The sequence below is a fragment of the Fonsecaea pedrosoi genome (genome assembly GCF_000835455.1).
Source record: "Fonsecaea pedrosoi CBS 271.37 unplaced genomic scaffold supercont1.5, whole genome shotgun sequence".
Lineage (NCBI taxonomy): Eukaryota > Fungi > Ascomycota > Eurotiomycetes > Chaetothyriales > Herpotrichiellaceae > Fonsecaea > Fonsecaea pedrosoi.
Window position 1 is genome coordinate 3526945 of NW_013550611.1, and position 11921 is coordinate 3538865.

The following is an 11921-nucleotide window of genomic DNA, read 5'->3' on the forward strand; positions in this document are numbered from 1 at the left end:
CACACTTCGAACTTCCACATTTTCGAGTTGCAGATTGATTGACACTTTCCCGTGCCCTACGCTTTCTCCTTCACATCACTCTCTACCTTGTACTTCTTTCAATTCAAGCACCTCTTCCTCAAACGACAAAATGGTAAGCTGAACCACCGTCTCTGCCCTCCGCCGCTATACCACAACCTGCACATCAAGTTCCACCCTCGTGGATCGGGTGCTGCTCGATGTGTAAAAATTTCCGCCAGAATTTGCGCGGGGACATTGTGAGCGTGTGAAGCAGCCCAGCGTCCTGACCACTTAACTGATGGCGCGGACAATGGACACACGTGTCTCGCCTGTCCTTTTGCTACATTCTCGGTGATGACTCCGGCTGGAGAAGGAGAATCTCAGACGCAGCTAGCCACTGCTCTGAGGTTCCCTTCTCCTTAGAGTTGAAAGAAAACTTTTGTGTCAGTCGGAGGACATTTGCTGACGGTTTTCTTTGCTCAATGATAGCCACCAAAGGGGAAGAAACCCGCGCCTGCACCTTTCCCTCAAGGGAAAGCTGGTGCTAGCAAGAAGGCTGCCAAGGTACGTTGCAGATCTCCAGTGTTGTCTTCGGATCTTGTGTCTTTCACGACATTGGATGTGCTCTTCGGGAAGAGCGGATTGAGCTGACTTGCTGACCCGCGCCTCTGTAGAACCCTCTCCTCGAGAGACGTCCACGAAACTTTGGCATCGGTCAAGATGTGCAGCCCAAGCGCAACCTGTCGCGCATGGTCAAGTACGAATTTTCCAAGCGCTCCAGCTGCAATTGTAGAGGTGTCTGACATGTTTGTAGATGGCCAGAGTACATCCGCCTCCAACGCCAGAAGAAGATCTTGAACATGCGCCTCAAGGTGCCACCTGCGATCGCCCAGTTCCAGCACACCCTCGATCGAAATACCGCGGCACAGACCTTCAAGCTACTCAACAAGTACCGTCCCGAAACCAAAGCACAGAAGAAAGAGAGACTGCACCAGGAGGCGACCGCCGTCCAGGAGGGCAAGAAGAAGGAGGACGTGAGCAAGGTGAGCACCGTTTACAATACCTTCCAAGACCAACAGCATACTCATATCACAGCAGAAACCCTACACAGTCAAATACGGCCTCAACCACGTTGTCGGTCTTATTGAAGCCAAGAAGGCATCCCTCGTGCTGATCCCTAATGATGTGGACCCCATCGAACTTGTCGTCTTCCTCCCTGCCCTCTGCCGGAAGATGGGCATCCCATACGCCATCATCAAGGGCAAGGCCCGCCTTGGCACCGTCGTGCACAAGAAGACTGCCGCCGTGCTGGCTCTGACCGAGGTCAAGAGCGAGGACAAGTCGGAGCTGTCCAAGTTGGTCAACGCCATCAACGAGGGCTACACCAACAAGTACGAGGAACACAGAAGACACTGGGGTGGTGGAATCATGGGTGTCAAGGCTGTTGCACGGATGGACAAGAAGAGGAAGGCTGTTGAGAGCGCCATCAAGATCTAAGCCCGCTCCAGACATCTCATTTTCCTCGACTTTTTCTTCCCAGTGACCCACCTCTGGGAGAACGTCGAGGGAAGCTTCTCAAGAAATGAAGGCCCTTTGACGGTTCAAGTGACTGTCATGATCATGTCAATCAGTACGATGGTGTGCCAAGCTTGCCACTGGCCACTCGAGGTGACGAATTACATGTTGGGAGGAGATGGATGCCGACGCCAATGCACGGATCATATCCCTACGGTCTGGTCTGTCACTGCTCAAACGATGATGAAAAGGACCCAGGGGGTTTTCAAGCGCAGCGCTCATGGACACTCCTGCCGGTAAACTGTGCGTGCATGCCAGCGATTTACGTATCTACTCTCTAATCAGGTGTTCGCTGCATCACCCAGTCGGACAGTTTATGGTCATGGTCACGGGTAGTCAGGAACACACTCACACACACCATCACGATCACGATCAAACAAAAAGTCTCATAAAATGAAGTAACATTGAAAACTGCAAATCCTGCCTTGTCCCGTCCTGTCTTGTCCTATCTTATCCTCCACCCATTGAATTCAAGAAGTACCCAAGTAGCCTTAGTGACCCCTTTACTTTGGTCTGTTTCCCCCGTCTCTGCCCACGTCCTGCTGCCTGGTCCTGGTGCCCTCAACCAAGGTCAGTTAGTCCCTTACCTTACCTGGCGTGCCTGATCTGGTATCTTCTCACTTCCATGACCGGCGTACTTGTACCGAGTACTGGGTAGGTAGGTACCATACATCGTCAAAATCAAGGGCACAGGATGCACTCGTCGTGGCTGGGGTATCAGTTTAATTTCTGGTTCAGCTCGATCTTTCCTCTGAGAGATCCGCACGGTTACATACAATGCCAATTAATCCTGCCTCCACCGAGAGACCTCCAAATTGGCAAGCTGCAGGACAACCCTCTGAAATGAAGACGCCGCTCGTCAACACCTGGGAGAGACTCGCAAAAACTCCTCAGCCGTCCAGAGCATGGCATTAAATGCAGACTCTGTACATTACATGAATCGAATTTCCAATGTCAACACCGCCGTGGTCGCGTCATGACCCGCCATCAACATAGGAGTAACACCCAAAAGCCCCAAGGAAAACAATGATGGAAGCGCTCGCTTGCTTCGTCGTCGGTACAGTGCTCCATATCAGCAAAGTCGGTCCACATTCCATTGCGCAAGATAGCTCCATTCAATGCCGTGACAAGCCCTGTCGTGCCTGGAAGGTGCATGTCAGTCACAGGCATATCTCATTCGTCAAATTGGGGGGAACTTACCTTCATAGCTTCAATCCTCGCTTTCAACTGGCTCGTCACTTCCGCTGCTCGCTTCCAATTCTCCTCCGGCCTATTTCCAGACTCCCTAGGTCCAGCCCCTGTCGAAAGTCCAGAGTCACTAGCTTCTCTGCTCATAGAGTATGCAGGTGTATACCCGGATCGCTGTGGACTCATCCTTCCGCTAGTTCCATTTGACACCATGGGAGGGCTGATTTTTCTTCTTGTTCCGCCCAGTGTGTCGATTCCAAGCCCATTGTTCTCTTTTTCTTCACTGGGACTGAGATCGAGACGGTTACCATGAGATGTGTATCCACTCTGCGGTCTGGGTTTCGCGCTGCTGGCTTGCGACTGTGCACGACCACTCTGTGTGCTGGCTGAGCTTCCGGTCCGATGTAAAGCGGTGCTGGTAGGTCGCGCTGCATGGACATTTCCGTTCGCCTGGTATCGATTGTTCAACGAAGGGTCTTCGTATATGGCTCCAGCTCCACTGTCGCCGCCAAAGTTGGAGGCTTCGTCTAGTGCACGGCCACGAATCATGTCCTCTCGTTCTCGACCAATACTCTCACGCCCAAGTCGGGACACCTCTCGCTTATACCGCTCGCTTTCTTTCCGGATACTTTCAATCTCTGCTTTCAGAACATCACATTCGCCTCGCGCCCGGACCAGCTGTGTCTCTTTGGCTTTGATCTGCAAAACGTCGCGTGTATGATCCTCGATCAGCTGTGCATTCTGGTTTTGAAGTTCTGATATTTCGGCCGTGAGTTTGGCATTGCTGCTTCGAAGACTGTCATTCAAGCCTGTAAGTCGTTCTTTTTCAGCGCGTAGTTCTTCTAGTTCTGCCCGCTCCACTACTGAAAAGGCGTTTGAGGCTGATGTTGTCGATGGAGGCGAAAGTGGAGCGGCAGTCGGTCTGGCCAACGAGCGCCCAGCGAGTCCACCTCGGCCCATACCAAATTTGGAAGGGGATGGCACTGCTGCCGCTGCTGTCTCTTCGTCGCCATCTGTGCTCACTGGTGGTGAGATGACTCGTCGCTGTGGACTTCCAGCACCAACCGAAAGACCACCAGGAGCAGGTTTCTTGAGCCCACCAAGTTTGAGACCAGTAGGCTGTGCTAGACCTGGTCGAGCAAGTCCGCCTGGTTTGGGAAGCGCTTTGGCCGTAGGTTTGGGTTGTAGAGGTGTGGCGTCCTCGACCAGAGCAGGTGCGGCGACTGGCGCTGGCTTTCTCCCACCAGGTGCGGGTTTCTTCGAACCTCCCACAACTTTCTTACCCACGGCGGAGGTCGCTTTAGCGGGCGCGGGAGCAGGCTTCGGCTTTTCTTTCGCTTTGACTTCGGCAGTCTCAAAGTACTCCTTGATCTTGGATTTTCGGATGTCGTCTAGTCCCTCTAGATAAGGATTCATCGCACGCTCACCGATGATCTTCATGAGTGTTCCAAGAATTTCAGCACCACCGGATCTGATGCTTTCGGTTGACTCTGTTAGGAGCTTCGTGGCTGCGTCGGCAATGCGTTTTTGCTCCTCTTTGGAAGGCACATCTCGGGTAGTCCGCAGGCATCTGACTAGAAATTTGATTGTTTCGCCTTTGACGTTGGGGTTTTTGTTGGGTAGAAATCCCAAAATGTCCTCAAGGCAGTCGGTGAGAGAAGTTGCAGCAAAGACGGCGTCCAGCGCAGCTCCGAGAGCATCCGCCACGGTCTGCTTCTTTTCTTTGAATCTCTCCATCATTGGGGACATTATTGTCGATCTGTATCTGGCAAAGGACTTCCTAAGACCCAACGCCAACTTCTCGACGCAGTTGGCGGCCACCGTCACGACAGCAATGTTGGCATCCTTCATACACTTTGCGAACACACGGACCAGATCATCAAAGGGCGCCTCTTTAATTTTTGTAGTGTTCAAAATAGCAAAGAGCGCATCAAGGGCATCTTTGCGTTCCTTCCACTTTGTCGAGCCTACCATTTCGTGGAAATCGGAGGGGATCTTCGAATAGACGTCGACCGGTTCGGCAAAGTCGAAAGCATTCATTTCGGGTTCCTCTTCCTCTTCGGCCACTTCACCATACTCGTCGTCGCCACCGCTGGCTGCTGGAGCTGCTGTCGCCAAAGCGGCTTGCTGTGACCTCGTGAGGCGTTCCTGTTTCGGTGGTGGCTCTTCTTTGACTTTCTCAAACAGCTTTTCCAGGTCTTGTTGCTGGACCGGCTTCAATTCGCCCCAGAATGTGACCTTGATCGCCTCCTTGAGCCAGCGATACAACTCGACAGCCAGGTTTTGTGCTTCTGCTCTGACATTCTTATCCGCATGACCAAACACCTTGGGTAACACCTTCAAGACAGGTTTGGGTTCGACGATCTTAACGCCGTAGTTGTGGAAGATGGAGGTGAGTGCGTTGAGAGTTGCTGCTATGATCTTTGGTTGCTTGTGGGATAGGGCTGGCAATAGTTCTTCAATCACAGGGTCGGACTTGTCCAGCTCGACGTACAGCAGGATAGCCTCCAGTGCATTTGCTTTGGCCTGAGGCCTCGTGGAAGACAATCCCTTCTCGTATAGCGCCTGTAGGGTGAAGTTTCGTGATCGGACGGCAGCTTGTTGACCACCATACTTGAGGAATGCGCACAGCGCAGCCAGTCCATCTTGTTGAGCGGCGACATTGGAATCGCCCGCAGCAGACTTCCAGAGACTCGGATCTTGTAAAAATGGTCGAAAGGCGGGGTCCGACTCGTCAGGTGTGAGTTCAAACACTTTTACGGCAGCCTCATATCCCCCCTTGCGGGCTTTCCAATTCTTGTGCACGAATCTGTCGACCAAGGGCAGTTGCGAGAAATCTTCCTCTTGCTCAGCCATGGTTGTAGGGGAGAAGATCCGTAACCTTGAGAAGAAGTTGGAGGAATGTTTCTTTCTCTTGGGACGTGCAAGCGGGCTATTTGAGAACATCAGTCACACGGATCCATGTAAAGGCACCGGGGGGGGACAAGTTATTCAGATCAATGTGACTCGGGCGACAGTCACTCACCAAAGTTGTTATTGTTGTTTTGGCGGCATGCGGTCGGTGGTCTTCACAAACGACGGTGCAGTCGCGACTGCGGCCTGGGGAATTGCGCAACTGCCTGTCAGGAAAATCCAAGATATGCGGCGCGTCGATGGCCTGTTTTGAGAGGCGTTTGTCGAGGAGTGACACTGAGAAATCAGTTATATGCGAGTGGTCGCAGGCGCGCAGAAAAGTGTCATGCGGGAAAAACCATGGTGTTGGCGTTGGTGTTGGAGATGCCGGTGAAGATGGGGTGAAGTTGGCGACACACGGAGTAAACATTGGCTTGTGCCTATGACAACACCACGACCAGGTTGGTTTGCCCTGCACCTCTTCCCTCCCACCATACTTCATTGCATCTATCTGAATCCTACCACCACGTCTTCGCCCTCGAATGCTTCACTCCTTTACTTCACACCGAGTTGCATTCCTGGAGAAGATTTTGATTGTGGCTGCGGTAAACGGTCGATCCTTTTCAACAGCAACGAGATCAACGCAGCCAATTCTTGCCAAAAATCTACCCACCAAGAATTTATTCAGTTGAAGGTGCTGGTCTTATCGTCACATGAACATCTAGACTTTGGGAGACAATTTGACAAGGGGCTGCGAGCCCAAATACTTCAGCCATGAGCCAGCTCCTGACCTCCCGTCAAGCAGAGGAACTGTAGGGTCTCGCGACGTTCCCTCCACCCACACTTTTGAGGCTGACGCTGCTCCTCCCAGACACAAGTCCATGGTCGCCTACTTGCTCTCCGTTGGCATGACTGACAGTGCAAATAACCTGCGACGAGAAGCGAACTTGGCCGACACATTTGACGACGTTACCGCTAAAAAGTATGAGACCTTGTTGGAAAAGAAATGGACCTCAGTTGTCCGCCTACAAAAGAAAATTATGGACCTTGAAGCAAAGAACGCCGCTCTTCAACAAGAGATAGAGTCTGCTACACCTCTCTCCTCGAATCGAAAAATCGACCCCCAGACATGGTTGCCCCGAGCCCCTGCCCGGCACACCCTACAAGGCCACCGGGATCCTGTCACCGCTGTTGCATTCCATCCAATCTTCTCCTCACTGGCCTCGGCTTCAGATGATTCCACCATCAAAATCTGGGATTGGGAGCTGGGGGAGCTCGAAAGGACACTAAAAGGTCATACAAAGGCCGTGCTGGATGTCGACTTTGGTGGTCCAAGAGGAGGCACTCTGTTGGCCAGTTGCAGTAGTGATCTCACCATCCGGCTTTGGGACCCAAGCGATGAATACAAGAACATCCGGACGCTACCGGGCCATGACCATTCCATCTCTTCTATTCGGTTTATTCCTTCGGGTGCTGCTGGCGCTCCCCTGTCAGGAAACACACTGGTATCCGCCTCAAGAGATAAGACACTCCGGATTTGGGATGTCACAACGGGCTATTGCTTGAAAACGTTAAAGGGGCATTCCGACTGGGTTAGGGCGGTGGTTCCTTCGATCGATGGTAGATGGCTACTCAGTGCTGGAAACGATCAGATACCACGATTGTGGGATGCCACCTCGGGCGAAGTCAAAATCACCTTTTTAGGTCACGAACACGTGGTGGAATGTGTTGCCTTTGCCCCGAGCTCGTCTTACGCCCATCTCTCAAGTATCGCTGGTTACAAAAAGCCACCTCCGGCTAGCAGTAGTGGAGAATTTCTGGCAACAGGAGGAAGGGACAAAATCATCAAGATCTGGGACAATCGGGGAACATGCCATAAGACATTGGTGGGACACGATAACTGGGTACGGGGGCTCGTCTTTCACCCTGGTGGCCGGTATCTGATCTCGATATCTGATGACAAAAGCATTCGATGTTGGGATTTGTCTCAGGAGTGTAAATGTGTCAAAGTCCTGGAGGATGCTCACCAACATTTCATCACCAGTATCCGGTGGGCACCGGATATTCCAATCCAACCAAACATGAACGGGGAGACCAACGGCGTAGGCACCGCTGTTAAGAAGGAGGACAGTGGAGGAGGAGGCAAGATTCGCTGTGTCATTGCCACTGGCTGCGTGGACTGGAATGTCCGAGTCTTCGCTGGGTGAGCATGAGCGTTCAGGTGAAACGTGGGAGTTTCTGGATCGATTGGGAATCGTCTGGCAGCAATGCATCGACGAGAGCGAGCATTGGATGGTTGAACCAAAAAGTTGATGAATAGAATGAGTGTATGAGTACGAGTCACGAAATATACGAAACTCAGCCACTACGCATCCGCAACAACCGCAGGGAAGTTTCGTTTCGCCTTGGACAAACTCCACCACCTCAACCCCAATTTCTCTCTTGTACGAATATAGCCAGCTCCTGTTTCTGAGTATTCCCACTCTAATGCCATGATTATCTGGCTGAGATTGACCCAGGCCACCTCCGAACAACTCGGCCTTCCGTTCCGTCGGTCTTCAGGAGTTGCCGCATAGTGCTGATCGGGGAAAACAACTGGCGGCCTGGAGTTGAGGACTGAATGGCTCGTTCATCATTGTCACTATCATCACCATCTAGCAGCCTCGTGCTGCCCATGGCCATCTCCACTGCCTTTGAGTCAGGAGAGAAACAGTTATTACACTGTTCAGGCTGCATTCGTTGTCTCATCTCTCGATTTCATCTGACTGACAGCGTCGCAGTTGATAGCGGTCTCCAGGGCACTACCCGTGGGCATTCCAGCCGATTGCGATTCAGGCTGACCGAGACTTTCTCTCCCCCATCTCTCAATCACAACGCTAGCTCCTCAAGAAATGATCAGTCGTGACCTGTGCAACGGGCAGTTGAGCATCCCAGCCTTCCTACGTTCCTCAGACCTCCGGATGCTCCACCCTGACGATGGCAGTAATGAACTCATTCTTTGTCTTGTCTACATTCCACTGCTTATTGTTTCGGGTGCACGGTGATTGGTACCGCATTTTGCCGCCTTGCATTCGCCTGGGAACAAAGCAAACCAAGACAAACTATCCTGTCGCCCGCCTCGCATGCTCGCTCGGCGCCCATCGCCCTGGCTACTGACCATGTATCCCGTCACAGACTCAATACAAGAGACAAAGAGCCACGAAAGAAGGTGAGTTAAGGATTGCGGACACTCGCTTTGATGCTCTACAAAGACTCATGGCTGTCCTCATGTGCCATGCGCGCACTTCCACCCTGAAAAGAATTTGGATGGTCAGAGTACAAAGAATTCCTTTCATTGCGCTATGACTTCGGCTACCAGTGACCATCACCTCCCCAACCTTCCAGCATGGTATCGATTGCTACCCAAACCGCCTACGGGACATCACCTTGCATTGCGCCGTACCTCATCCCTCGCACAGCATCATTTATTTCGTGATCGGTCTCCCACCAGACATGGTTCTTCCCGCGATGATGCCCTGGCCCATCTGCCTGAGAACTCAAGTTATACTGGTCCCGCCCGTGAAGAGTATATAGAACAGCCCCGGAAACCCGCCAATGGTGATACTGGGTCCAGCTCTCCCTCTCGACGAGGTCGTTCTTTGGAAATGGAGACTCAGCCTCATTCAGCTGCCGGGAGAAAAGGCTCCAGTTCCAGAGAGAGTATTTGCTTGTGTCCTGCGAGTCCCAAGATTCCTAGACCTCGAAACTGTGAGAAGGATTGCCTGCTGTTGGCCATTTGCTATTGAAGGACCACTGACACTGCTACAGCCTTTATTTTATTCCGTCAACATCAGCAATCCAGTATCATAGCGCAGAACCCAGGCATCCCAAATCCGGAAGTATCAAAGATCATTGGCGAACAATGGCGTGGTCTGTCCGCCGAAGCCAAAGAGGAATGGAATCTGCTTGCGGAAGTATGTTGAGATAAAGATGACTGATTATCAACAACACAAAGACCTTTGTTTGTCTAACTTCTCACGTTCTTTAGGAAGAGAAAGCCCGCCATCAACAACAGTATCCCGGTTATCGTTACCATCCACGACGCAACGGCCGGGTCAGCAACCAGTCCTCTCTATCTGGCCCTTCGTCTGCCGAACCCCAAGAGCCTTGCCCCAAGTGTGGTGGAAAGCCAATGAACTATTACTCAAACCCAGCCCCTGTATATACACCGCCTGTGTCGACTACGCGACAAACGATGGCCGTTACAGTCCCAGCAAAGCGTGGCTACGTCGTCAGTGCTGCACCGCCGGGCTCGAGAGTACACGGACAATCTGCTCTTTCGCCTGAACATGTTACTTTCCAGCGAGTCGACCCTCGACTGGTCTATGCTGTCCCAACCCCCTCTCAAACACTGCCGACTCCCCCGTCCGCAGAGTCCCAGGATGCAAAGAGGCGGCGATTCAATGGCAATGGTGTTTATGTGCCTACTCGTGAAGTTTATCCGGAAGCATCGTACTCTTATGCCATCTCCCCAACCACCAGTGGTTTATACGCACGTCAAGAAGTCATGCAGCACCCCCAACCGATCCCCGTCCAACATGTCCAGATGGCCAAACCGCAGATGGTGTCACCTCCTCGAGCAGCATACCCTCGACCTCCACAGCTGCAACCTATCCGACCACCTCCACCTCCCCATCAGCGAAATCGATCGAGTGTCGCCTTACCTCCTATCGAGACAATGGTTACACAGACTCCGGTGAAGACGCCGTCTACACAGTCTCAGAGCTCTGGAGTCGAGGCCATGATAATGTCCATCCCAGTGTTGAACAAAATCAAAGTACTCTCTCAGATTTCCGGTCCGTTACCGGCGCCAGGTCTCACCTCACCGAAACCAGACGTTCGAGGAGCCATTATTGCCGTTGAGGGTATGGACGCAGCCAGTGTTGACAGCATGACCAATTCTCTGGCTGAGCAGTTGGAAAAAGAGGGCAAGTTTGCTGTAAGGATATTTGGAGGTCCGGATCCATACTCTGCGATGCGCGCTGCAAAGACCATTTCTGGCGGAGGGAAGAAGGGAGCCATGACAACAGATATGTACCTGGATATAATGAGTCAGTGGCACAAAATCAACAAGGACATGGTCGAGTATATTACTTCAAGGCCCGGGAGTGGTACACAGTCATCCCCTATTAGGCTCGACCACCAAGATGAGGATCACCCCATGACAGAAGCGGAAGATCACCACCAGCCACCCATGTCGTATGAGGCCGGCCTGCATACGAGAACTGCGTCCCAATCATCCACTACGGTACAAGAAAGGAGGAAAGATCACGTTGACTCGGCCATCTCACCCAGGACGATCAGCAAAGCTGCAGACATGTCCATCAACTCGCCTTTTGTGAATTCAGTCGCACACAAAGGGAGAAGCCAAAGCACACCCGGTGTATGGACTGGCAACGAGTTGATTCCAACTGGGCCGGATGCGCGAGCCATGCCGCCGATGCTCACCTTCCCACGTCCTCTTAACTCGAAGCGAATTCCACCTCCACCAGATACACCGCCGCCGTCCACACCTCCGCCTCCGGCCGCCGCATCAAACTCTCGTGAGCTATCGAGAGTTCCCCCTCCTCTTCCAGCATCTTCAGTGCCTCGTCCGACATCTGTACAGCCGCTACCAACCAGAGCCTCCATGTCTACATCTGGTATCAATTCTGGCTTACCCATACCTATTGCTATTGTTCCACATTTCCAGCTCACCACTGTCGACGCAAGCTCCATCAGTATGCCAATAAGTGACGGCTTCTCCCCACCGGCTCATTGGCAGTGGTTTGCCACACTGTGGCGAGGGAGCGTCGGACCAGACATCACCGTCATTATCAGAGGAGTGGATGAAGAGGCCGCCGAAGGGTCGGATGCTGCCAAACAGACACCAATCCAGGGCAACCATGGCAGCGTCGTGGGTGGTGCTCCTGCGAATCCCGGTATTGGAAGGGACAGAATCTCAAGTGTGACTTCATCACAATCTCACAGTGGAGGGGCAGGAGTCGAGATTCGGTTGCAAGACTCCAGGGCTGTGATTGTCAAGACTGGTATAGCGGGACTGAATACTTCGCTGGCATCGGACATGGCAGCTGGTGACGACGCTAGAGGAGTAAACAAGATGACGACGGCGCAACAGGCCAAGGAGATGGAAAACTGGGACAAGGCAAAGAGGAGGGTTGGGTTCGAGGTGGAAGAATTTTTGCGGAGATAAAATCTGCTATTCGGAAACCTTATGCTCTCTGAGA

General features: G+C 52.5%; 4 protein-coding genes across 4 annotated transcripts; 3 read left to right on the forward strand and 1 right to left on the reverse strand.

Annotated features, from left to right (window-relative positions):
* Positions 1–130: 130 nt before the first annotated feature.
* Positions 131–1497, forward strand: Z517_08749 (60S ribosomal protein L8-B; the record flags this gene model as incomplete). The annotated part of the gene is made up of 5 exons (XM_013427264.1): positions 131–133; positions 490–564; positions 675–757; positions 815–1043; positions 1099–1497. The coding sequence occupies 5 exons, from the start codon at positions 131–133 to the stop codon at positions 1495–1497; spliced, it is 789 nt and encodes a 262-aa protein (XP_013282718.1).
* Positions 1498–2748: 1251 nt separating this feature from the next.
* Z517_08750 (uncharacterized protein) lies at positions 2749–5619 on the reverse strand (the record flags this gene model as incomplete). Its single annotated transcript, XM_013427265.1, has 1 exon — positions 2749–5619. One exon carries the CDS (start codon positions 5617–5619, stop codon positions 2749–2751), a length of 2871 nt encoding a protein of 956 aa, XP_013282719.1.
* Positions 5620–6429: 810 nt separating this feature from the next.
* On the forward strand, positions 6430–7862 carry Z517_08751 (nuclear distribution protein PAC1; the record flags this gene model as incomplete). Its single annotated transcript, XM_013427266.1, has 2 exons — positions 6430–6467; positions 6527–7862. 2 exons carry the CDS (start codon positions 6430–6432, stop codon positions 7860–7862), a joined length of 1374 nt encoding a protein of 457 aa, XP_013282720.1.
* A 1437-nt stretch (positions 7863–9299) lies between these two features.
* Z517_08752 (uncharacterized protein) lies at positions 9300–11887 on the forward strand (the record flags this gene model as incomplete). Its single annotated transcript, XM_013427267.1, has 3 exons — positions 9300–9402; positions 9463–9608; positions 9683–11887. The coding sequence occupies 3 exons, from the start codon at positions 9300–9302 to the stop codon at positions 11885–11887; spliced, it is 2454 nt and encodes an 817-aa protein (XP_013282721.1).
* Positions 11888–11921: the final 34 nt, after the last annotated feature.